The sequence below is a fragment of the Dendrobates tinctorius genome, unplaced genomic scaffold (genome assembly GCF_039654945.1).
Source record: "Dendrobates tinctorius isolate UK_male_01 unplaced genomic scaffold, ASM3965494v1 ptg000211l, whole genome shotgun sequence".
In the NCBI taxonomy this organism is placed as follows: domain Eukaryota; kingdom Metazoa; phylum Chordata; class Amphibia; order Anura; family Dendrobatidae; genus Dendrobates; species Dendrobates tinctorius.
Window position 1 is genome coordinate 9,077,943 of NW_027361878.1, and position 26,424 is coordinate 9,104,366.

A 26,424-nucleotide genomic window follows, 5' to 3' on the forward strand; every position below is an offset into this window, starting at 1 on the left:
ATATACATGTACATTAGCAGCAATAGACTGACTCAGACCCTAGCACCTAATGAGCATGTGCAAAGGTCACTAAGAAGGGAAGAGGTCATCTGTGACATCACCTAATGTGATTGGTGGATCCTGTTATCAGCTGTCTGTCTCCCCGTCATTGTAATCCTGTCTGTGATGATAATGAGACTTGTGCAAAGTCTTTTGTAAAGTACAGGAAGTATGAGTTTAAAATAGCCCCAAAATTTTCATACATGTTATTATGAAAAAAAATATATATTTTTTAATTATGCAGAATTTTAAATAAAAAATAGCAGAAAAACTAAAAAAGTAGGTCATTTTCTGATGATACATTCGCTGAAACTTTTTTTTCTCCTTTTTTAATAATGACCATAACCACTCAAGTAAAGGTTCTGATTTATATATATTTCTTTATTTTTTTTTATTGTGCATGTTGGGCATTATTGGTGCCTAACTGGATAAACGTGCCTTTAGTGTTTGCGGCCAAGATGGTATATACTTCCTATATAACTTATGACAGATGCAAGAAAAATGTGTATATCATAGATTACCCAAGAAAAAAAAGACAATTATATGGATCATTAACCAGAAGCAATAGAAATTTTCCATACATTAGTGAGAAGGGCAGTGGCCATGTTCGCTTTTGTCTATAAATCACACTGGAGATCATGATCGCTGTTCTGTGACCGGCTGACACTTTGCACGTTACTATTTTATTGGTTCTCACATATGAAACCGGCATCTTTATATCAAATAATCGGTTTATTGATCTATATAAAATCGGTCTTCTCCCGGGTTACTGCACATTGGTTTACAACCTTACATTTCTTAGTTACACCACAAATCAAATTTTCCAGGACCCGCAATAAAGTAATTAATCAAATTGTGGACAAACGGTTCTTCTCCCTGTTCTGCACAGCAGAAAGGGGAAATTTCTGTAGAGAAAGCAACTTAGTACATACGTTCTGGTAAAGAAAGGTCATTTTAAAACTTGGATTGTTTTCCCATCACATAACTCCATTTGGATGACATCCGAAGAGAATGGATCCTCACGACATGAGTACCCCTTTCTACTGTCTGCCTGCTTCTTCTCCAGCATCTCTAAAGAGCGCCATATTGCAAATTTTAGGGGCCCTTCATGTTAAATCAACCGAGAACGTCTCCAGATCCAAAATGGCTAAATCGGTGAGAAAACGTGGACTTTTTTTCCATATCCTGTCATGTCCTTTTGCCTCAACCCAACATAATTGATTGAAAAGCTTGAAAATAACCATGTCTTATAGTCCACCCGGTGAAGTTCAAAGAAACTAGTTCCTTTAGCTAGGAGGACACGTTGGCTTTGTACTAACATCTCCATGGATCAGCAGCACAGTCGAAGGACTTTGCGAAAATAGTTCCTAAACTCTGTGTTGAATATGGTGTAGATGACCGGGTTCAGGGCGCTGTTGACATATCCCAACCACGTGACGGTGCTGAAGAGGGGTGCCGGCATGTAGCAAGACTCACACAGAGCTCGGGTTATGTGCACCACAAAGAACGGTGTCCAGCAGAAGAGAAATGTGCCTAGAAAGAGGGGAAATACAACAGAATTAATGGAAAAGATGAAGACAGAAGAACAATTGACTTATGTCCAAATTCGGTGATACTGAGTAGTAGGCCAGGGTCACACGTTCAGTATTTGGTCAATATTTTCCATCAGTATTTGTAAGCCAAAACCAGGAGAAAGATACAGAAGTGGTGATGTGTTTCTATGATACTTTTCCTCCGATTGTTCCACTCTTGATTTTGCCTTAGAAATACTGTTGTGTCCCATGAATGGGAACAGCTTGTGCGTTTTCTATGTTATGAATTGTATTTTGTTGTTGCTGCCTTTTGAAGTATGTCCCTTCTCCTCCCCTGTAGTTGTTGATGTTAGGTTGCTCCTCGCCTTCTTCCTCATTATTAGTTTGCTGTAGCCATCTTTGGATGTATATGTGTACTTCTCTGTTTGGGATTACTCTTTCCACCTGCTGCATTGTACTTAATACAAGATTTCAGAGAAAATAAAACACTGTTTCTCCTGGACTCTTAGTTCCAACTCGGCCACACTGACTTGTAATATCTGAGGGCGCATTGCATGTGAGTACAACAATTATACAATTATCTAAGACAGGGGTGGGGAACGTCCGGCCCGCCATATCATCTTGTGCGGCCCGCAGCCACTTTCCTCATTTTTTGGCAGCGGGCCCTTTAAGAGGTGCGCGCAGTATTGTGCCACGCTTTGCCCATCCGTGCTCAGCAGGGCCGTATTTGCCATTTGCCCCCCCCATACTCACATCCTCCAGCTGTGCCAGCGCTGCAGCTCCGATGGTCCTGTGTGAGTGCGCGGTCACAGGTGGTACCGCTCATTAAGATCATGAATATGGACGCCACTCCAATCTCATAGGCGTGGCGCCCATATTAGTGACCTTAATGAGCGGTACCACGTGACCGGTAGTCGCGCACTCATACACACAAACAGGAAGTACTTATACCCGCAGCAGCAGGGAACGGACCAAGCCACAGCACAGGTGAGCCGTATGGTGAATGAGCGACGGCGGCGATGCGGCGGGGGGCAGAATGAGCCAGGGGGAGAATGAGCGCCGGGGGGGGTAATGAGCGCTGGGGGGGCAGAATGAGCCAGGTGGAGAATGGGGGCGGGGGGGATGAGCGCTGCGGGGGGCAATGAGCGCCGGGGGGGTAATGAGCGGAGCCTGCACTGGGGAAATGGCTGCACTGGGTAGATGGCTGCACTGGGGAAATGGGTGCACTGGGGAAACGGCTGCAATGGGGAAACGGCTGCAATGGGGAGAAGACGGATGCACTGGGGAGAAGACGGATGCACTGGGGAGAAGACGGGTGCACTGGGGAGAAGACGGATGCACTGGGGAGATTGCTGCACTGAGGAGACGCGTGCACTGGGGAGATGGCTGCACTGAGGAGACGCGTGCACTGGGGAGATGGCTGCACTGGGGAGACGGATGCACTGGGGAGAAGACGGCTGCACTGGGGAGATGGCTGCACTGGGGAGACGCATGCAGTGGGGAGATGGCTGCACTGGGGAGATGGCTGCACTGGGGAGATGGCTGCACTGGGGAGACGGCTGCACTGAGGAGACGCGTGCACTGGGGAGATGGCTGCACTGAGGAGACGGGTGATCTGGGGATTTGCGACTGCTGGACAGCCTGAATACATGTGAGGAATGCCTGTTTGTTAAGGAATCCCTACATGTATTCAAGCTGTCCAGCAGCCGCAAATCATGCAAATGCATAAACTAAATCTCCGAGCACGCCAAAATACTCAGAAGACACCCGAGCATGCTCGGGAAAACCTGAGCAACGAGTATACTCGCTCATCATTATTAATAATTTTATACGGCCCCCGAACGCTATTATAAAATTCCAAATGACCCTCGGCAGAAAAAAGGTTCCCCACCCCTGATCGAAGAGATTGATGGCTAAGGATTTAGAGACTCATACTGCCTTGAAGAGTCAGAATAAATACTGATGTAAAATACTGACGAAGTACTGAATGTGTGAACGTGGCCTTATGGTAAGATCCACCTAATATTGAAGAATGTCATAGGACTTCTAGAAAAACGTGGGCAGGTCTAAAAATTGGCTAAACGGATCTTGCATTTTCAAATGCACACAATCAAATTGGGAGGGTAATGAAATACATAGAGTTTCTCAAGATTGCGTCGGCCATGAGGAGGATGCACATGACGTATGAAGACCTGAAAGAATATTTGATAGATTGGTCAGTTAATGCGCATGGAAGCCAACTCATTTTACACTGGGTTTATGCAGCCGCAACTTTCGGTGGTGTCATAGTGTGAGCGCCATATGTGCTTTGTTCCTCAGCAGTATCCATCTACTACATTTTTATGTCCGTCTGAAAAGAGAGATGACGCCAGGGGGAAAAAAAGCATATACGGGGCCCTTTTGAACTCTTTGCATCTTGAGTTTGATGAAAACGCAGTGTGAATAGGCATTACGCTTTGGATGAACGCATCATACAAAATAAATCTAGGCTTAAGCTCAATTGGACCATCTGAAAATACAACACCCTATAGATCACCATACCGTAGGCTTTAGACAGCCTCTGTGCACATTGATCCGCCGTGATTAGCAGGTTTAGGAGCGCCAATTGTAGAGCTATCCCCCCAAGAAAAGTTTTCCTGGAACTACTAATCTATGGAGTCTACTTCATACAGCACCGTTGTTTGGTTAGGTTTGAAAACCGTACAATAGGTGTTGAGGCCCATGAGAGGTTAGAAATCAGGGCAGTGTTGTGTGACTACCTTACCTGATTACTGATGGCTTGCACAGATTGCATTTGGGGGGCATAACAGTGGTTTCGATTGATGCCTTCCAGCATGAATATAGTTCACGCACAAGAATATTATTGGTTTGCTTAGTCTCTGTTTTTTTCTAGATTTTCATGATACACCCACTATTTATATTTATACATTTTATTATTGGTGACTACTAGGCTCTATTTCTTCTTTTTTTCCGGAAAATACTACAGGTTGTCAGTTTCTTTTAACAAAATGTTGATAATGTTTTATCATTCCTTATGCAAAGGTAAAGTGGAGCTGTTTTACATTTTCCAGAGAAAGTTTTTAAAAATCTCTCCTATTAACTTTTTTTTATGATTTGTTTCAAAATGGTGTGATGGTGGGGATAAACAGTATATATCTTCTACATTAATAAATTGTATATTGCAAGTGCTGTAGTCAAAATAATAGCACATTGACATCCATGGCATTCAGAAAACTGAGTGTCAGGGAGCAGATGGGAATCATGCAGATATCCCAACACAGCCACCAATTTGGCAGGGAACAGCCAGTGTATAATGCAGTTATCCCAACACTGCCACCAGATTGTCAGGGAACAGCCGGGGGATCATGCAGATAGCCCACCACAGCCACCAATTAGTCAAGAACAGAATTCTGCTGACCCCAATAGTCAGGACAATTAAGCAGTTGACGGACAATTGATGGATGAGGCCATGGCTGCTTTAACTACTAGGCAGGTTATTAGGAACTTCACAGTTAACATATAGTATATACACATCTGATTCCAACACATGAGATATATATACTTTGGTACGGTCCCAGCCAAGCTTCTCATTAACGAAAAACCTAGCTGTCACCACCAATCATTAATACATGCTGACTGGACACCTATTGCTGGTAACGTATGGCCTCATGAGGCTTCAGGGATGTGGTTTATAGAATAAAAGGAACAAAACTATAAAAGTTTATACATTTAGTTAAAAAAAAAAAAAAAACAGGCAGTGTTTTGGAAAATATACAAACTATACTACAAAGGGGACAAGACAATACAGTATATACAATCACATAAAAATAAAAAAGATAAACAAAAGAAAATTACTAGATCAGATGTCACCGGAATGGAGCAGAACTTAGCGGAGCGAAGCGCTCCGATTGGAAAATGGTGCAATCCTACAGTGAGCTGTATCGCCTATCACTGAACACTGACAATAATTCAGAATCTGCTTTTAGCAGGTACAAGCCATTCCCCTTGGTGACCTCAGATAAGGGGTGGTACATGGAATGCTGCTCTGGTACCAAATATTATGAGACGCCGATCTTAAGGACATCTGCCCCCCCCCGGAGGATCCAGGCGGGAGATATTAATGCCATATTTCCTGTCATGATTTTAGCTTTCTATAGATAGGAGACACGGCATATGCAACTTTGTTCATCTGGCCAATATTAATTCGGGGTTGATCAGCAGACTGTACGGCGATGCAAGTAAATGCATTGTGTCCGCCACTTCATCATCAAAGTCTTCCATAACTAAGACCTTCACCTGTCACTAAAAGAACTATATTCATAACTGGTATCCAGCGCCAAAGAATCTGCTTGTAGTTCTGTTGAAGACAGGAACACTTATTCACATCGTGGTGGTAAACATCAGTATACAAGCCTGTTATTTACTCCAGGCATCCCCAACCACCGGTCCGCGGCCCAGGACCGGGCTGTTGCAGTTCTGTTACCGGTCCACGGAGCCACGGCTTAGAATGATGGGAACAGGCGGCTGTAGCACTGTAGTGACAGCTGCAACCACCGGCTTCCAGAAGACATCGATATTCACCCTCAGTTCCTGCATCCCTGTCTGGCACGGCAGCTTCATCCAGTGCTGAGCGGTCACGTAGTACCGCTCATTAAGTTCATGAATATGGATGCGACTCCACTCCCATAGGCGTGGCGTCCATATTAATGACCTTAATGAGCGGTACTACATGACCACACCGCACAGGTAGAAGCTGACGTGCCAGGATAGAGATGCAGAGAAGTTCAGCGATGGTGTGAGGGTAAGTATGATGGGGGAGGACGGGGGAGCCCAGCCATGCATACAAGGGTGGGAGCAGAGCCATGTATACAAGGATTGGAGCGGAGCTATGTATACAAGGGTGGGAGCAGAGTGATGTATACATGGGTGGGAGCGGAGCCATGTATACAAGGGTGGGAGCGGAGCCATGCATACAAGGGTGGGAGCGGAGCCATGCATACAAGGGTGGGAGCGGAGCCATGCCGAGCCGTGAGTTGAGTCACATTCACATTATAAATGTTATGATTAAATGATAAGTATGCACTACTAAACTACAACTCCGTCCATAGCCCCACCCTCTTATGACCAAAGCCCCTCCCCTGCCACACCTCCATCCCCGCCCTGCCGGGCCATGGAAGGATGTTCTTGCTTGAAGCCGGTCCCTGGTGCAAAAAAGGTTGGGGACCACTGATTTACTCTATATACATAGTCCACGCCGACTACTCCACAGGAAGTACCTCACAGTGGGGGGTCGTAGCACAAAAGATTGGAATGAAGTGTTTGCTCTTGTTCCCTTTAAAGTCTATGATGAAGCCATACTTCAATGCTCAATATGAGGGTGCCACGTTCCTCTCAATATATGGTCTAAGGGTTTGGTCCTATTTTGCCAATACATTTATGACACTAAGTAATGTCACATCGGTATACTGCTTCTTCCATGTGGACTAGTACATGCAGATGGCACTAGTTAAGATTAACTACTTATACTATATTGTCCTAACGACATTCCTTACCAGAATAGTCATTTTGTGAACTGAAGCACATTACCTCATCTGCTCTGTCACCAGATGCTGTCACATTATGCTATGAAAAATGGCAGTCTATTCAACACTGGAGACTTATGGAAGAAAAGAATGGATGTCTGTGCCTCTAATTTCCATATCTATTTAGCAGAACAAAATTATTCCATCCAAAACTAACTTTTGTGCATTTCTCATTGTGACTCTAGTAGTTGTTTCATTGATGAAGACAGGAAAGTAATCTAGTCTGTTATTACTCCCATGTAGAGGCTAATGAAGCATATGGTATCCTCCTTGGCAGTTGTCCTTTCTTCCAGTCTTGGTGGACCACTAATGAGCATGACAACTTCCAAGTTGTTCAGAGCTGTAATGTGGCACTCAGACTTTTATGGGGCCCATATGCCTCTTACTCTGCAGGTTTTTTTCTGTCATATGTTAGGGCAAGTTAGGGTAGGATATGGGTTGAACTAGATGGACTTAAAGTCTCCCTTAAACCTTAATAACTATGTTACTATATATTGAATGAATCTCATTCTCCAATGGACACCGCATCAAAATGATTCATCCCCCATCGAAAATTTGGTTTATTAGCAACATTTCCAACCAATAAAACAAGAACACTTTAAATTACTAAACAACCAATATAACATAAGGTTTCTCCAAATTTAGCACATAATGCCACATTTAATGACTGCTACAGTATCAGAAAATATTCACCCCCCCCTCATGACAAGCCTCTATAGTACTTAGTAGGGAACCTTTGAATGTTGTGACCTGCTGCAAACACGATGCATAACGAGACACCAACTTTTGGTAGCGTTCCTGAGGAATTTTATGCAATTCCTCATAGGCTGTGGCCTCCAGTTTACTGATAACCCTTGGTTTGCATCATGGAACCATCTTTCTCAAACCCCTCAAAGGTTTTCTGTAGGGTACAAGAAACACAATTGTGACAGTCACTCTAGAATCTTCCAGGACTTCTTCTAAATTCAAGGACTAAATCATGAAGGATTTGAGGTTACCTAGGATCATTCTCCTATTGGAAGGTCCAATGATGCCCAAGTTACAGGTTCCTCATCAATGAGCTGCTGCCATGTTTCACTGTAAGCATCAACGAGCCACCACCATGCTACCCTGTGGGCATCATTTCAATCAGTTTTACGCCAGGACTCTAGCGAAAACTGGCGAATCAGCGCCTATGTGTTGAATTTGGAGACACTATTTATATTAGTTGATCTATTTAAATAAAATTTTTCTTGTAAACATCAGAAAGTTTTTAAGGCTAGGTTCACATTTGCGTAGGGCAGAGCTGCGGAGGGCTGCGTAGTTCCTCCATTAAGCCCTGCCCACTGCCGCACTCCTTCCATTCAGCTCCGCCTATCTCAGCATGCATCCTGCGTACCTATCTTTAACATTGGGTACATAGGCCATGTGATTGTATGCGGATGCCTCCGCATGCGTTATTTTGACGCTGTGACGACCGCAACAAAATGCAACATGTTGCGTTCGGCGCAGTCAAAACGATGCATGCGGAGGCATCCGCATACAATCGCATGGCCTGCATACCCAATGTTAAAGATAGGTACACAGGATGCAAGCCGAAGTAGGCGGAGCTGAATGAAGGGGTGTGGCAGTGGGCGGGGATTAAAGGAGGAACAATGTAGCCCTCCTCAGCTCTGCCCTACGCAAATGTGAACCTAGCCTAATTCTACTAAAAAAATGAATTTGCATTGGAAATTGAATAATTTTGAATACATTTTTATATAAAACTGCCAATATTTTGGATAATGAATGATTACTATATTTCAAACTTAAAAGTATTGCAGACAGCTGCATGGATCTTCAATACTCCAATGTTGGAGGCAACCTTAGTGACCATTATCTATTTATAAAGAAGGCTTAACTAAACTGGGATTGAATGAAGTGCACTAGGAGTGATTTAGAAGCTGAATGATGTCAGCAGCTCTCGCTAATCATCAGCAGAAGGCAAGGGAAGTCTGAGACCTCACTGCCGCAGCAGATCTGCCAGCCCTGTTCCTTTCCCAATGAGATAACGTTCCACTTCTGCTTTTCACACACTGCTAACTTCAGCTTAGCTAGTTATCTACTTAATTATAGGATTTTGTTTTTACATTTAAAGGGCCAGAATACCTAAAATGCACGTTGACATAAAGGCATGGGTAATTGATAGCATGTAGGCAAGTGAGTGTCCAGTTTCTACCATTTTTATGGAAAACTTAATTAATTTCTAAACATATATTTCTTGTTTTAAATTAACAAAGTTTTATCTGACCTCATTTAGATAGATGACAATAAAGAGAAGTACAATTTTCTGTAATAGAGGAGCAGTCATCAGTATTCATTCTTATTTTTTTGCCTCTGCTTCCCTGTGTATTCCGTTGTTGTTTTTATTTTTTAGTGATAAGGGCCTTTTTATTAAGTGCTAATTTTTAACGTAGAAATGGGCATGGCTTACAGGATCCTCTGGGGCTTGTCTTTAGGCTTACCCTCTGAGCCACACCCCTCTGTAAGACCATAAAATTTAGCACTAAATAAAAAGGCCCCTATCTCTGGAGCCATATGACAGATTTAAAGAATACATGGAATACTTTTGATCTACTGACAGGTCCTCTTCAAAGGGAATGTGAATACTCTCTTCCTTGGTCTTAATTGATAGGTTGAGCATTGTCCATGCTCCTCTGTACTGCACATGGATGTGTTGCATCAGCAGTATTTGGTAGATGCCATTGCACCCAACATGGAGGGTGTTACGCCACATGTGTAAGATTTCAGTGGAAAATATGAAGAGCAATGCTTGAGCCATCAATGACCACAATGACAGCACCCTCAAGGGTTTTCACTCAGCTTATTTAGAATACAGAAAAACTAAGAGACCTTTTATTACATCTCCTGAAGTCTATGTAGTTACTGTACATTTCAACAATTCAGTAAAAACTGTATTGGTGAATATATCTCACATACAATACACTGAGACTGCTGTATATACATCACAAAGGATGCACTGAGACTGCTGTATACATCACAAAGGACACCTTGAGACTGCTCTATATACATCACATAGAGTAAACTGATACTGCTGTATACAGCTGTCAGTGATTTGATACTGGGATGGAGGATCACCTTCCCACAAGACAATGACCCAAAGCATACTGCTAAAGCAACACTAAAGTAGTTCAAAGGGAAATGTGAAAATGTTTAGGAGTGGCCTAGTCAAACCTCAGACCTTAATCCAATGGACAATATGTTGTTAGACTTGAAGATTGCAGTTTATTAGAGGAAACCATCTGGTGAACAGCAATGGCAAGATGTGGAAAACTCATGGAGACGTATTCAAAGCAACTTGCAGCTGTAATTGCTACCAAAGGGTACAGCCCTGTTCACTGTGTAGCGGCCTTTTCCCGGATACTGCAGGGCTTTAACAGGAGCTGAGCTGCACCACCTGAATTTGTCACCTGTTTTTTTGTCTACCTAATCTGAGAGCAGCACTATGTAGAGAACGAGACCCCGATTCTAGCGATGTGTCACCTATTTGGCTGCTTGCTGTGGTTTTTATAAAATCATTGTTTTATCAACAGGGGATTATAACTAGAGAACTACTTGGCCTGCTGCCAAATAGTCCAACCACTCCCATAGCTCTTTGCCTATGCACAGTGTAGACAAAAAACTGCATTTAGAGAACTGTTAGATCTGCAGCAGAGAAAACAGTTTTTAATTAAAACTGCAGTAACCAGTAAAGTAAGTTACACATCCCTGGAATGAGGGTCTATACCTAGGGCCGCCATCAGGGCATTACTACCCTTACTTGTGTATGGTCAGCCTACTGACGTATGGCCTAGCTGTGTGCTGTACTGGGAAGGGGCAGGTGGGCAAGGCCCTGCTGCAGCACAGGTAAGTAGATATTATGGTGTATGATAGTATGTGTATACAGTGTGCAGTATATGTGTTTGTAAATCAGTGTGTATGGGTATACTGCAGATGATCCTTGTTAATGTAATAATGTATCTGTAATATATAGTGTATGTAATGTATAGAGTACAGTATATGTATATATATGCTCCTTGTATCTGTAGTATATAGTGTATGTAATGTATAGTGCACAGTATATGTATACATACAATCCTTGTATCTGTAGTATATATTATATGTAATATTCAGTATAGTGCACAATATATGTATATATATGATCCTTGTATCTATAGTATATATTGTACGTAATATTCAGTATAGTGCACAGTATATGTATTTTCCTGTTGCTAAATCAGGGTGAGCCTATACTGCCTATACTCTGGTTCTAGTGTATGTGTGATCAGGCCTGAAGTCATAATTAACCCTTCCTGGCAGATTCCCATTGGACCCCAGGCGTAATAGACCCCCTGATAAATTATTCCCTGCAGGGTGCTGGTATATGTGGTGCTATCAGTGTACAGTGACTGTAGATCGGCCATGTCTGCAGATGAGCGCTGCGCTCTGTGCCCCAATGCCATGTGTGTATGTCCATGAATTATCGCCCTCAATGAGCCTTCTCTTTAATAACATACCTCATCTATAATGTGTGAGCAGATGTCATATACCTGTATACTGTGTATACAGTTGTGGCCAAAAATATTGACACCCCTGCAATTCTGTCAGATAATACTCAGTTTCTTCCTGAAAATGATTGCAAACACAAATTCTTTGGTATTATTATCTTCATTTAATTTGTCTTAAATGAAAAACACAAAAGAGAATGAAGCAAAAAGCAAAACATTGATCATTTCACACAAAACTCCAAAAATGGGCCAGACAAAAGTATTGGCACCCTCAGCCTAATACTTGGTTGCACAACCTTTAGCCAAAATAACTGCGACCAACCGTTTCCGGTAACCATCAATGAGTTTCTTACAATGCTCTGCTGGAATTTTAGACCATTCTTCTTTGGCAAACTGCTCCTGGTCCCTGATATTTGAAGGGTGCCTTCTCCAAACTGCCATTTTTAGATCTCTCCACAGGTGTTCTATGGGATTCAGGTCTGGACTCATTGCTGGCCACTTTAGAAGTCTCCAGTGCTTTCTCTCAAACCATTTTCTAGTGCTTTTTGAAGTGTGTTTTGGGTCATTGTCCTGCTGGAAGACCCATGACCTCTGAGGGAGACCCAGATTTCTCACACTGGGCCCTACATTATGCTGCAAAATTTGTTGGTAGTCTTCTGACTTCATAATGCCATGCACACGGTCAAGCAGTCCAGTGCCAGAGGCAGCAAAGCAACCCCAAAACATCAGGGAACCTCCGCCATGTTTGACTGTAGGGACCGTGTTCTTTTCTTTGAATGCCTCTTTTTTTCTCCTGTAAACTCTATGTTGATGCCTTTGCCCAAAAAGCTCTACTTTTGTCTCATCTGACCAGAGAACATTCTTCCAAAACATTTTAGCCTTTTTCAGGTAAGTTTTGGTAAACTCCAGCCTGGCTTTTTTATGTCTCGGGGTAAGAAGTGGGGTCTTCCTGGGTCTCCTACCATACAGTCCCTTTTCATTCAGACACCGATGGATAGTACGGGTTGACACTGTTGTACCCTCGGACTGCAGGGCAGCTTGAACTTGTATGGATGTTAGTTGAGGTTCTTTATCCAACATCCGCACAATCTTGCGTTGAAATCTCTTGTCAATTTTTCTTTTCCGTCCACATCTAGGGAGGTTAGCCACAGTGCCATGGGCTTTAAAGTTCTTGATGACACTGCGCACGGTAGACACAGGAACACTCAGGTCTTTGGAGATGGACTTGTAGCCTTGAGATTGCTCATGCTTCCTCACAACTTGATTTCTCAAGTCCTCAGACAGTTCTTTGGTCATCTCTCTTTTCTCCATGCTCAATGTGGTACACACAAGGACACAGGACAGAGGTTGAGTCAACTTTAATCCATGTCAACTGGCTGCAAGTGTGATTTAGTTATTGCCAACACCTGTTAGGTGCCACAGGTAAGTTACAGGTGCTGTTAATTTCACAAATTAGAGAAGCATCACATGATTTTTCGAACAGTGCCAATACTTTTGTCCACCCTCTTTTTATGTTTGGTGTGGAATTATATCCAATTTGGCTTTAGGACAATTCTTTTTGTGTTTTTTCATTGAAGACAAATTAAATGAAGATAATAATACCAAAGAATTTGTGTTTGCAATCATTTTCAGGAAGAAACTGAGTATTATCTGACAGAATTGCAGGGGTGTCAATACTTTTGGCCACAACTGTATATATGTGAGCATTTTACAGTAGCCGCAAAATATTTTTTCCTTGCGTTTTAGAACCGTTGTGCGTTCTTTTAAAAAATTTCAGCATGTCAATTCTTCCAGTGTTTTTGCTGCTTTCTTTTACCTTTTTAAATGAATGCATCAAAAATGCACATAATGTCTGCTGCATTTATCCTGCCAACACTCTGCATTTTTTTTTTTAGCAGAAAACTGGCATCCAAAAAAGCAGTGTGTGAACAACTTCAGAGCACAGGCGGGATCCAGTATTTCTGCATTCTCATATTTATCATTAGGGTCTTTAGCTGTGTGGACTATTATGTCCATTATATAGACAGCGGTTATTTCACTATATGTAGGTTTAGAGATACTGTAAGTGCGTTTGGGGTCCGCGCTGATTATCATGTCTGTTTTATGCGGTCGCGGAGGTCTCTCTCTATATTTTCACAAACTATTACATGTATGACCCAACACTGCACGGGAGCCTTGGGGAGAGCGACTGCTGACACCGCGGGAACGGCGCCAGCATGAGAGGTGAGTACAGGCTTTATTATTTTTATCAGGGCCAACATTTTGACCAAGAAGTGGTTGTCCTAGTAGTGGACAACCCCTTTAATATCAATGCGTGTGGACCCTTTGTTTTGCAGTTCCTCTGTTGTTACTCCTGGAAATGTGCATATATCACTAGGCCTAAGCAGACACAACCAACCTATAGCGCTACAGCTGCTGAACAAAGCAATTTACTGCGTGCCGTGCAATTCTCACTCAATGGTTATAATCAATCAGTCGCATTGCAAAATCTGTATCCCAGGCCTACCTGACAACTAAGGATTACCATCCCCCTCCTAAATAAAATGCGTCCATATAGTCGCATACTGTCGGCAGTGGTCAGCCAAGGTTAGACTGGATAGGGACACAGGTGAATGACATCCACCATTCATGTATTTTCAGGAGAAATAACAGAGGAATGACCAGGGGCGTAACTACCACGGTCGCAGCAGTCGCCACTGCGACCGAGCCCATGGGGAGTCTGGGGCCCGGCAGGTCAGACCATGTTATCTCCCACCATGCCGATTATCGCGAGATAGTCCTGTTTTTGACATTTGTTCATGGATTTCATTTCAGATTTGCCGTGGTCTGGGGGGATGACTGCTATTTGGGTGGTAGTCGATCGCTTCAGCAAACAAGCTCACTTCGTCCCATTATCTTGATTACCCAATGCTGAAACTCTCTCCAAACTAACTGTTTATTATTCATGCGGTGCGATTGCATGGGATTCCTCTACTTTAAATATTATATCTGATAGGGTATACAATTTGTCTCTAGATTTTGGAGGGCTTTCTGCAGTAAACTGGGGATTGATTTGTCCTTTTCCTTTGCTTTTCACCCTGAGACTAACGGTCAGACAGAGAGGACAAATCAGTCTTTGGAGCAAATTTTTGTTTTGTTGCCGATCAACAGCAGAATTGGTCAGAATTTCATCGGCTGGCTGAGTTTGCCTTTAACAGTCGGGTTAATCAGTCCACGTGGACCTCGCCATTTTTCTGTAATTCCAAGTTTCATCATTTTGGTGAGTTTTCCAGCATAAGTTCTGGGTGTCCTGGGGTGAATGTCACCATTCAAGAGCTGGAGGTTGTTTGGAGGAAGGTTAAATACAACATTGGGGTGGCTCAGCATCGGCAAAAGCAGAAGGCCGATAGGAGGCGCTCGTCAGGTGTCGCCTTCAAAGTGGAAGATAAGGTATGGCTTTCCTCTAAGATTATTAAGTTGAAGGTGCCCTCGCTAAAGTTGGGTCCTAGATTCATTGGTCCGTATGAATTTCTGGAGGTGGTCAATCCAGTTGCCTTCCGCTTAAAGCTCTCTCGGTCTTTCCGTATTTCTAATGTGTTCCACAAGTCGTTGTTGAAGGAATTTATCCCCCCTGTTCTGTTTTCTTTGTTCCCATCTCTTCCGGTTGGGAAGCTTGGAATATGAGGTACAAAAGGTCACTGATTCTCGAATGGTCCAGAATTCCCTTCAATACCTGGTACATTGGAAGGGGTATGGACGTGAGGAACGATCCTGGGTTCCAGCTCATTCTGTAAGGGCTGATTGGTTGGTACAGGCCTTTCATCGGAGTCTCCCTGCGAAACCTGGGGGTCCGGTGGCCCTCCTTGAATAGAGGGTACTGTCACGATCTCCACTCTGTTTCTGTCTTTTTGTTACTTTGTGTCAGGGCTGTCAGTCTGTGCTGGGTCTGTGCTGCAATCACCTGTATTCATTTTTCTTAATCAGGCTTCTACTTAAGCATGCTACTTCCTTTCCCCAATGTCAATCATACACTTGCTGTTGACTGTGGAACATTGATCCCTCTGCACTCTGTGCCTGACCCAGCTTGACTTGATTTTTTTCCTTGACTCTGACCGTTTGCTTGTGACCTGACTTCGCTTGTGCCTGCTCCCTGTAACTGTTTTGTCTCTCTGGCTTTTCTGACCTCGGCTCTTGTATTGGACTTCGTCTCTGACTTCTGTAGCACCCCAGGAGTCCAGTTGCCACAATGGCATTGCCTCCCTCACAGGGGATGATGTCAGGCCTGAAGCAGGTATACACAGCATGCAAAACTGTTCCTGCTCCGGGCTAGCAGGGGGAGCTCTGAACCCGACCCGCTGTGTCCTCAGATTTGTTTGCTATACCATCTGCCCTGCACTACAACCACCATCATCATCTCATAACTTACACATACAGTTGCCCTGGGGCCTAGCTCTACCTGTGGAGAGCTGTAACAACTCTGCTGCATCACGATCAGCCCCAGCGGACTCTGAAGCAGCGTCTGCTAACACCTTATTTGCCGAATACCACAGGTGGCGTCACAAACTAATTCCCTTTTAAATCATCCCCTATAAACTTTATTGAACATTTTCATTGAACGCCCAGGGCCACGGACCGGGTCACTGCTGTTGTGACACTTCCCCTTTAACAACTGCCCGGTACCGAGTACCCCACGGCCCTGGTGGGCGCTCCACTTCCCTTTGTCGTACTGCGCCATTTCCTGGACCTGACCTCAGATTGTTTGACCTCCCTTTACTTACAATAAGTAGTATATATATTGTAGGGATTCGCTCTGGTAGGTAATGGCAGGGCTGCAATAACGAGGCAACACAGGCTTGAAGTCCAATTTCAGTGGTTTAATGTCAACGTTGCAAACAGCAGATTAACAGAAAGTAAGGAAAAACATAAATATACTCCTGCTTGGAGAACCACTGGTCCCAGACTCACCCCTTGCACGGGACGGGCTTAACTAAGCGGCTGCCAGGTCCGCGTCATCCGCCAGGTGCCATTCCCAGGGTTGTTGAGAGTCTTGCTGCTATAGTCCTGCAGCACGGGGATCCTGTATACAAGTTCATTAAGTCCAGCCAAGTTCCTGTAACTTCCAGACACACACTCACCATGTGCCACACAGCAACCTCCATTACATAGCCCACAACCCCACCCACCGGTGAGGTAGACATCACATGGGCTGAGCACGTGACCATGACATCATCGCAGGTCCTGTCTTTAGGGAAAAACCCGGCCAAACATTAATCTGCTTGGAGAAATGTATCTCCCATCCAGTAAAACACCCTTTACTGTACCATATACCTCCCTCCTATGTTCAACCCTAGAGGGGTGGACACATGACATATAGTGAACTCTGGTCAGGGCATCTGCATTCCCCTGTAGTCTGCCGGCCCGATGTTCTACTTAAAATTTAACATTTTGCAGGGACAGGAACCACCTGGTGACTCGGGCATTCCTCTCCTTAGCTTGACTCATCCACGTAAGAGGGGAATGATCTGTCACCAACCGAAATGTTCTCCCCAGCAAATAATAGCGCAATGACTCCAGTGCCCACTTGATGGCCAGGCACTCTCTCTCCACAATACTGTACCTGGTTTCAGCTGGGGTAAGCTTCCGGCTTAGGAAACTAACGGGATGCTCTTCCCCGTTAACCTCCTAAGACAGCACGGCACCGTGCCTTATCTCAGAGGCATCAGTCTGCACAACGAACTCTCTTTTGAAATTTGGAGTGATCACGACTGGTGTACCACACAGTATCCCTTTTAACTTTGTAAAGGCCCCTTCTAACTTATCATTCCAGTGGACCATCACAGATTTCCTTCCTTTTAAGCAGTCTGTTAAAGGCGCGGACAGGGTTGCAAAGTTGGGAATGACCCGCCTGTAATATCCCACCAAACCTAAAAAGGCTTTTATCTGTTTTGTTGTGAGAGGACTGGGCCAGTTCTGAATTGCCTCCACTTTGTTTACTTGGGGCTTGAGAACTCCTCTCCCAATGACGTAACCCAAGTACCGAAATTCCTCCAACCCTATGGAACACTTCTTTGGGTTGGCAGTTAGCCCTGTTTGTCGCAGAGAGTCTATTACTGTCTGTACTTTTGCTAAGTGACTTTCCCAGTTGGTGCTGTACACAATAATATAGTCTAGATAGGCTGAGGCATAGCGGCGATGGGGACGGAGAACAATATCCATTAATCGGTGGAACGTTGCTGGTGTGCCATGCAACCCAAAGAGTAACACCTTATACTGGAACAGCCCCTCGGGCGTTACAAAAGCCGTTTCTTCCTTCGCCGCCTCTGTTAGGGGTACCTGCCAATAACCTTTTGTGAGGTCCAGAGTTGTAAAATACCGTGCCTGCCATAGTCGCTCTATCAACTCGTCAACCCAGGGCATGGAGTAGGCGTCAAACTTTGAAATGTCATTAAGTTTTCTAAAATCATTACTGAATCTTAGAGACCCATCAGGCTTGGGTATTAGGACTATTGGGCTGGCCCACTCACTTTGGGACTCTTCTATGACCTCTAACTGTAGCATAGTTTTCACCTCTTCTGAGATGGCTTGTCGCCGGGCCTCAGGCACCCGATATGGCTTTAGTCGGACTTTGGCCTGTGGCTCCATGACAATGTCATGTTGGATTAGGGAGGTGCGTCCGGGGAGCTCCGAAAAAACATCTGTATTTCGGCTAATGACCTCCCGGACCTCCTGAACCTGTCTAGGAGACAAAGTATCTGCAATTTTGACTGCGGGTTGGGCTTCTCCTGCTTCGCCCCGAGGTAATGGAGCATTCTCCATCTGAAACGCAGGCATAGGACTATCCCCACCAAGGGTTTCTCTATCTTTCCATGGTTTAAGCAAATTAAAATGGTAAACCTGTTCTGGCTTTCTCCATCCTGGCTGGTGTACCTTGTAGTCTACTGGCCCTACTTTTTCCATGATCTCGTAGGGTCCCTGCCACCTTGCAAGGAATTTGCTATCTACGGTAGGCACAAGTACCAACACCCGATCCCCAGGGCTAAAGGTTCTTACCCGAGCTTCCCGGTTATAGACCTGACTCTGTGACTGTTGTGCTGCCTCCATATGTTCCAGGACTAAGGGTAGGACTGTCTCCATTCTTTCTTGCATTTTTGCAACATGTTCTATCACACTTTTGTGGGGTGTAGGTTGGTTCTCCCTGTCCTCTTTGGCTATATCGAGTAAGCCCCGTGGATGTCAGCCGTACAATAGTTCAAAGGGCGAGAACCCCGTAGATGCCTGAGGCACCTCCCGCACTGCAAACAACAAATATGGCAATAAGAAATCCCAGTCCTTCCCATCTTTGGAAACTGCCTTTTTTAACATGCTTTTCAGCGTCTTATTGAACCTTTCTACCAGACTGTCTGTTTGGGGATGATAGACCGATGTGCGCAACTGCTTATCATTTAGTAAACGGCAGAGTTCCTTCATAATTTTTGACATAAAGGGGGTTCCCTGGTCTGTTAAAATATCTTGAGGAATTCCCACCTGTGAAAACATACCCATGAGTGCCTTTGCTATAAGCTTAGCTGATGTGTGGCGCAGAGGAATGGCCTCAGGATATCGGGTAGCATAATCTAGAACTACCAGGATGTGTTGGTGTCCCCTTGCTGACTTATTGAGAGGCCCCACCAAATCCATTGCCACTCTCTCGAAGGGTACCTCTATAATTGGCAAAGGCACCAAAGGACTCCGAAAGTGAGGCTGGGGACTGGTTACCTAGCACACTGGACAGGAACTGCAGTACCGTTTAACTTCTTCATGGACCCCTAGCCAGTAGAACCGCTGCAGAATTCGGTCAAGGGTTTTCTTTTGGCCCAAATGCCCACCAAGTACATGCGCATGCTCTAAGCCCATTACCAGCCTACGATATGTCTGAGGTATGAGTAACTGTTCTACCAGTTCCCCACGTATTTTCTCCTCTCAGTACAACAAATCTTGGTGTAGCTCGAAGCGTGGCAGCACTGTAGCTGCCCCAGGTTGTTGGGGTTCCCCATTGACAAACAGTACATTTTCTCTGGCCCGGGCCAAAGTAAGGTCTCGGAGTTGCGCCGTACCAAAATTGTCACCTGACACATTCAAGTCTGACAACTCGGGTTCCGGCGGCAAGTCTTCCACCTCTCCAGCCAATACTTCTATGGGAGAACTCTTCCCCTCGTCCACCGAAGGGAAGGTTACCCCTACCGCCAGCACTTCTTCCTCTGGGCCACCAGGTTCATGCCCTATTTCTGGAGAATGTAACCTGGTTGCCTCTGGTGCCGGCAGTTGCTCCGTGGGTGAGACAACAGATGGCCACAGCATAGCAAATAAAGGAAAGTCTCTTCCAATTATCACCTCATAATGCAAATTAGTCACAACCCCCACCTCGTGGCGCCGCCTCCCCGCTGGCGTGCTGATCACCACAAGTGCGGTGGGATAGTCTTTTAGGTCCCCATGTATACACAACACCCCAATTTTCTGACCTGTATACTCGCTGGTTTGTATCCAGCTGGCTCGTACTAGGGTTACAAGAGTCCCTGAGTCCAATAGGGCCACAGCCAGGGTGCCCTCCACTTCAACCTGACACAAATGTTCCATATTGGGAGCTTTCGGGGTGCCCATTGCACACATCGGTTCGGCATAGTGAGACGGGCGGTACCCAAAGTTGGTGTCCATGGGCTCAGCCAGGTGGGGCAATCAACTCTCATATGCCCTGGTTCCTGGCACCGCCAGCAGATTATGGGGCTCCTTATTTCCCCAGATAAGTCCTGAGCTCCGCTCGCCGAACCAGGGGTGGAGACTTAGGGAACCTTCCTGTTACCTTCTGGGGAGTCCCTCCCTGTAGCTCTTTGGTAGCCCCATACCTTTCTATGCGGTCTATCATTTGCATGGCATTAGTAGGGGATGCTTATCTGACCCATGTCTGGAGGGAGTGGGGCAAAGCCATCCAAAACTTATCAGTCACTATGCGGTCCAGCATGGCCATGGGGGACAACACCTCAGGCTGCAACCACTTTTGTATGAGGTGCCTCAGGTCGTAATACTGGGACCAAGCCAGCTTGGAGGGGGTAAACTCTCACTGGTGTACCCGCTGGGCCCGAACTAACACATTTACCTGAAGACGTGCCAGTATCTCACCCTTGACGACCGTGAAGTCCGCCCGTTTTTCCGTGGGTAGGTCCTGATACGCTTTCAAAGGTCCTGGGGCCAGAAATGGAGCGATGATTTCTGCCCACTGGTCCCGGGGTAGCTTCTTTTTCTCAGCGACTCCTTTGAACATCTCCAGGTACGCCTCCACATCGTCCGACTTCTCCATTTTGGGAACTGCTGTACGAACTGTTTTCCGGACATCATGGATTCCCCGGTTAGTTCCTTTTGTCTGCGCTGCCGTGATATGCTGTATCAACAGCTGATTGGTTTCCTGCTGCTGCTGCATAGCCTGCTGCTGTATAGCCTGCTGTCGCATGGCCTCCTGCTGCTGCTGCTGCATGGCCTCCTGCTGCTGCATAGCTTGCTGCTGCTGTGTAGCCTGCTGCTGCTGTCGCATGGCCTCCTGCTGCTGCTGTGTAGCCTGCTGCTACTGTCGCATGGCCTCTATGAGCGTTTTTACTGTGGCCTGGGTCTGTGCCACTCGTTTCAACCAGGACATAAATCAAATCAAAAATAGGAAAATCAGCCTGGCGTCACTGCGTTTGCCCACATTCAGTCCACCAATTGTAGGGATTCGCTCTGGTAGGTAATGGCAGGGCTGCAGTAATGAAGCAACACACAGGCTTGAAGTCCAATTTCAGTGGTTTAATGTCACGTTGCAAACAGCAGGTTAACAGAAAGTAAGGAAAAACATAAATATACTCCTGCTTGGAGAACCACTGGTCCCAGACTCACCCCTTGCACGGGTCGGGCTTAACTAAGCGGCTGCCAGGTCCGCGTCATCCGCCTGGTGCCATTCCCAGGGTTGTTGAGAGTCTTGCTGCTATAGTCCTGCAGCACGGGGATCCTGTATACAAGTTCAGGCTAAGTCCAGCCAAGTTCCTGTAACTTCCAGACACACACTCACCATGTGCCAAACACCAACCTCCATTACATAGCCCATAACCCCTCCTACCGGTGAGGTAGACATCACATGAGCTGATCACGTGACCATGACATCATCAACCCAGCCAAACATTAATCTGCTGGAAGAAATGTATCTCCCATCCAGTAAAACACCCTTTACTGTACCACAATACTTACTATCGTGACTCGCGTCACATTTGGATATTTAAAGAAATTTTAATAGGTTAGAACAGAGTATTACCATCCCAAAAGAGTCTAAGGCTGGTTTCACATTAGCGCTTTTTAAGCGCACGCACGGCCGGGGGTAGCTCCGCCCCCGAGCCGGCTCTCTGCCCGGCGTGCCCACCCCTTGCTTGTAGCGCCGCCTCCTAGCGGACAGCGGCGCCTGCGATCGGCGCACCCTATCTTTAGCATAGGGTGCGCAGATCGTGCGCAGGCCATGCGCTAGTTGCGCTTTGACCTGCGCTGCGCACTTTTGACGGTGCGCCGTGCGCGCCAAAATCGAACTCTTCGGATTTTGGCGCGCACGGCGCACCGTCAAAAGTGCGCAGCGCAGGTCAAAACGCAACTAGCGCACGGCCTGCGCACGATCTGCGCACCCTATGCTAAAGATAGGGTGCGCCGATCGCAGGCGCCGCTGTCCGCTAGGAGGCGGCGCTACAAGCAAGGGGCGGGCACGCCGGGCAGAGAGCCGGCTCGGGGGCGGAGCTACCCCCGGCCGTGCGTGCGCTTAAAAATCGCTAATGTGAAACCAGCCTAACTTGTCGTGGTGGCGGTTGAAAAAATCTTTTTGCCAAAACAAAAGTTGTTTGTGACTGTGTGATTAGTGAGGACGTGATGCAGAAGTGGAGTTTTTCCAAGAGTGGGCAGTGGGACTGTGGAAGGTAAAAGAAATGTTCATCAAGATTTGTGCCCTGTCATTGATAAAAATTAAAATCCCTACAGACATCTCTGGAGAGGGGACATATCACCCTCATATTGAATACAATACATTACTCATAGCTGGGAAAGAGAGAACCGTTAATGGCCATGGATGGTTGAAGTGTGTTCAAAATTATTTGTTTTGTTGTGTTCATTGCACATTGCCCTGCTGAATTAAGAGATGCTGCCGCCACTCGACAGTCCAACATCCTAAGTCAAGGACTGAATCTAATTTTGGATGTACGTTGTCCTTAAGGGACTCTATGTGTACCTGTCTTGTGGACCGGAGTGGAGTTGAAGGACAGAGTCCCTGTCCTACGAACTGATGAGGGGACTAAGGACTGTGGCCTTAATGAAAAAGGCCTCCCGAAGGACTGTATTGTGTACTGTTGTTGGCTCAAGGGTCCTTATTCAGAGGGGTCAAATTAACCCGAAAGACTCTTGTTTGGTTAGGAGTAAAACAAAAAGGACTAAGATGGTCATAAGTTCTTAGGTCCTAACTGAGTAGGACTGCCTCTGTCTCCCAAGTAAATGAAAAAGTAAATTTTATCTGGTCTGGTCTTAGTAATGTGCAAGAGAGTGTATCTGCGTCTTCTAAAATAAAAAGAAAAGGACTCTAGCTGGTGATATAAGTTATGTGCAGGAGTATGTTAGTGTTTTGCATGTTCCGATGTCCGAGGATGGGGAAGGGGAAAATGTAAGAAGATGGACATATTGCACACTTTCTCCCACCTTGAAGAACAAGTATATTGTTTGTGTAATGTGAACTGTGAAATGTGTTATGATATTGGTATTGTATTCTGCTATCATTGCCGTGTATTGATGCCATTAAGGAGTGGTACGCAACTTTAAATAAATGACTTTCTGCCCTACTTAAAGAGGTTTCCCCATGAACAAAAGTTCATTTTAATCAATAGATTTTGGAAATATTAAGTTCCACAATTGGAGTCTCCGACCTTACCATGCTCTTGTTAAGCCTGGATCTGGCTCCTTCCCCACACCATGAGGTATGGGACAGAAATGTAAGGTAAACAAGACACAAAAACAAATCAGGGGTAACAGAAAACCTCTATTATACGAAAGAACTAACCAACAATATGGAAGAGGATAGGGACAGACAGGAATAAACTAAATGGGAACAGGGACCAGGAGATAAACACAGACATATTACAGCAAACTACAAATAACTACTACAACAACTCCACTCCAACCACTTACCTTTAGCACACAGCCCAGGAAGACAAATCTTTCATCGGCAGGGACAAGAAGGCCTCATCAGTTTTTATAGGAAGCGGTATCGACCAGATGAGAAGCAGCTGAAATGGAGCTGCATGTTTCTGACTAGCATAAAAAGGGTCATTAACCTCTTCAGCACCAGAGGAAACTAAATCCATTTAATATGGGACCCAAATAACACCATCTCTAAAGAAGACCTGCAATTCATTATGTGACGTGACCGTCTAATTCCAGGTCTTCCTGGGGATGTGACATTTTCATTACAAGATGAGAACAAGACAAACAGTCATCTGGGCAGGCCCCTGCCAGTTTCTTCTTGCCTATCTAGACTTGATTGACAGGTCATTCTACGTTTACAAACAGACTTATATGGGTGGGGTGAAGTCGGCAGGATTAGCTCAGATCACTGTATAAGTAGATGGACATACTGCCCATGTGTCCCTCCTTGCAGAGCAAGTATATTGTTGTATTGTGTAATGTGAACTGCGAAATACATTTTGGTGTTGGTATTGTATTCTGCCCAGCAACAGGTAGTTAACAGGGACAGTTAAAGTTAATGGTTGGGACTAGTCCAGAGTTTGAGGGGCTAGACTGAAGGGACAGAGACTCTTCCTGTTAGAATGTTAGAAAGGGCTCAGGGTGTGCAGAAAGAAGACCTAAGGTGAGCAGTGTCACATGACATGGGTGTCCTTAATGACAAGGCAGACAGAGATAGAGGAAAACGAGGTTCTAGTGAAGAAAAAGGAAGAAAAGTGAGAGAAAGAACAGAGTGATCGATCATAGATGGGTCCTGGGTTATTATTATTATTATTAATAATAATTAGGACGAAGAATGGCCCGGAGTTTATGATTTACAGTGGTAACAGGCCTAGACGAGACAGAGTGCATAAGACAAAGAGTGTGCCCCGAGCAGGAGGTCCAGAGTCTCAGAGTCCAAGTCCTGCCATACTGGCATTATTGTTCCCTAGAGGGAAGAGAAGATACTGGTTGAGAATAAAACTCTTACTAACTGGACTGTAGCATTGAGCTGAGCTGTGGGGAAGTGTAAAGGAACGTTGAAGATAGGGGATAAGAGAGAAAAGAGGAAAGAATTGATACTGCGTGTTGAAACTGCTCCGTATAAAAAAGGAATAGTTCATCAAGATATATGCCCAATATCTCCTGTATAATCCCTCTCCACATATCATGAGTAAAAATTTTACTTTTGACCAAAACTTTTGGTCTCCCTCACTTGGCAACACCTGGTCCAGGCCAACCCAAATCATTGGTTACATGTGGCCTGCAAGGGCATAGCGCCCCCACAGCCTTAAGTCCACATACACACCGCCCGGACCACCACCTTCGTGTAACGTGCCGAGGTGCAAGAGAAGAATACCCCGTCCATGGCTACTGCCCCGCGCTACACTACAACTGTTCTCCCTACTTCTGACTCATTCCTAAATTACGTTTTCTCTTGAACAAGACATGGGGCCCACAATAAGGGAGGCTCTCCCTGATGCTGCCTGTTATTCGGGTAGCATGAATTACTTGCTAGGTTCCCTTTAACTGTGCACTGAAAAAACCCAATGAAACCAAAGTGGCCCCTTCACCACTTACAGTCTGTAATATCTTAAAACAAAGATTAAATCGTTCATCAGAGATCACAATTTTGTAGATATGAATTATCCCACATGCGAGAATTGGCAGCAAATTAATTAAATTGTAATAAACTGGAAGAATGATGAAAACCCATGCCACACTCTGGCCTCATAATATTGACAACCGAGCCTGATTTATAAAGGGAGAATTCAGATAAATTAGTTTTAATTATCAAGGATGATCGCATGACTCTCACCGAAGCCTTTACCGCAAAGGATGACGCCAACAGCATGAATGAAATATTGTGTCACGGCCATTAGTGGTAACTACAGGGTGGGCCATTTATATGGATACACCTAAATAAAATGGGAATGGTTGGTGATATCAACTTCCTATTTGTGGCACATTAGTATATGAGAGGGGGGAAACTTTTCAAGATGGATGGTGACCATGGTGGCCATTTTGAAGTCGGCCATTTTGGATCCAACTTTATAAATGGCTCACCCAGGTGTATCCATATAAATGGCCCACCCTGTACAATATCAATGCTAGAGACTACTAGGACTACTCGGTAACGTGAAGCACACAGTATCACACATGGAGACCTAGAGGGACACCCCACACTTTTTCTATACAACTACCACTTATTGATACTTAATTGCATAAGATCACTGATGGATTGTCCGTTAAAGGGGTAGTTCAGTATTAGGGTACAAGTCTGCAGTCGATCTATGTGACAGCAGATTTGTAAATCTTCTCATCACATGTGCGCTGTGAGGATTCTCTTGTGCTGACGCCGGGAGCAGAGGGCAAGTGAGTGACTGAAAGTATGTGATTTGCATACAGGCAGTCACATGCCGACTAGACGTGCCGGCCTCACTTAATGCAAGTGTACTGAGCAAGGCAGGAAACGTCTAATTGGAATGTGGCCGTAAGTATGCAAATCACATACTCGTCTTC

The 26,424-nt window shown here is 45.1% G+C and overlaps 1 protein-coding gene across 1 annotated transcript in view; it reads right to left on the minus strand.

Moving 5' to 3' along the window:
- Positions 1-405: 405 nt before the first annotated feature.
- DRD4 (dopamine receptor D4) overlaps positions 406-26,424 on the minus strand; it is a 48,737-nt gene continuing 22,718 nt past the window's right edge. Inside the window, exon 4 of the mRNA XM_073554394.1 lies at positions 406-1,572. Within this exon, the coding sequence (XP_073410495.1) occupies positions 1,370-1,572 (203 nt within the window). The 3' untranslated portion in view covers positions 406-1,369. The remainder of the gene's footprint in view (positions 1,573-26,424) is intronic.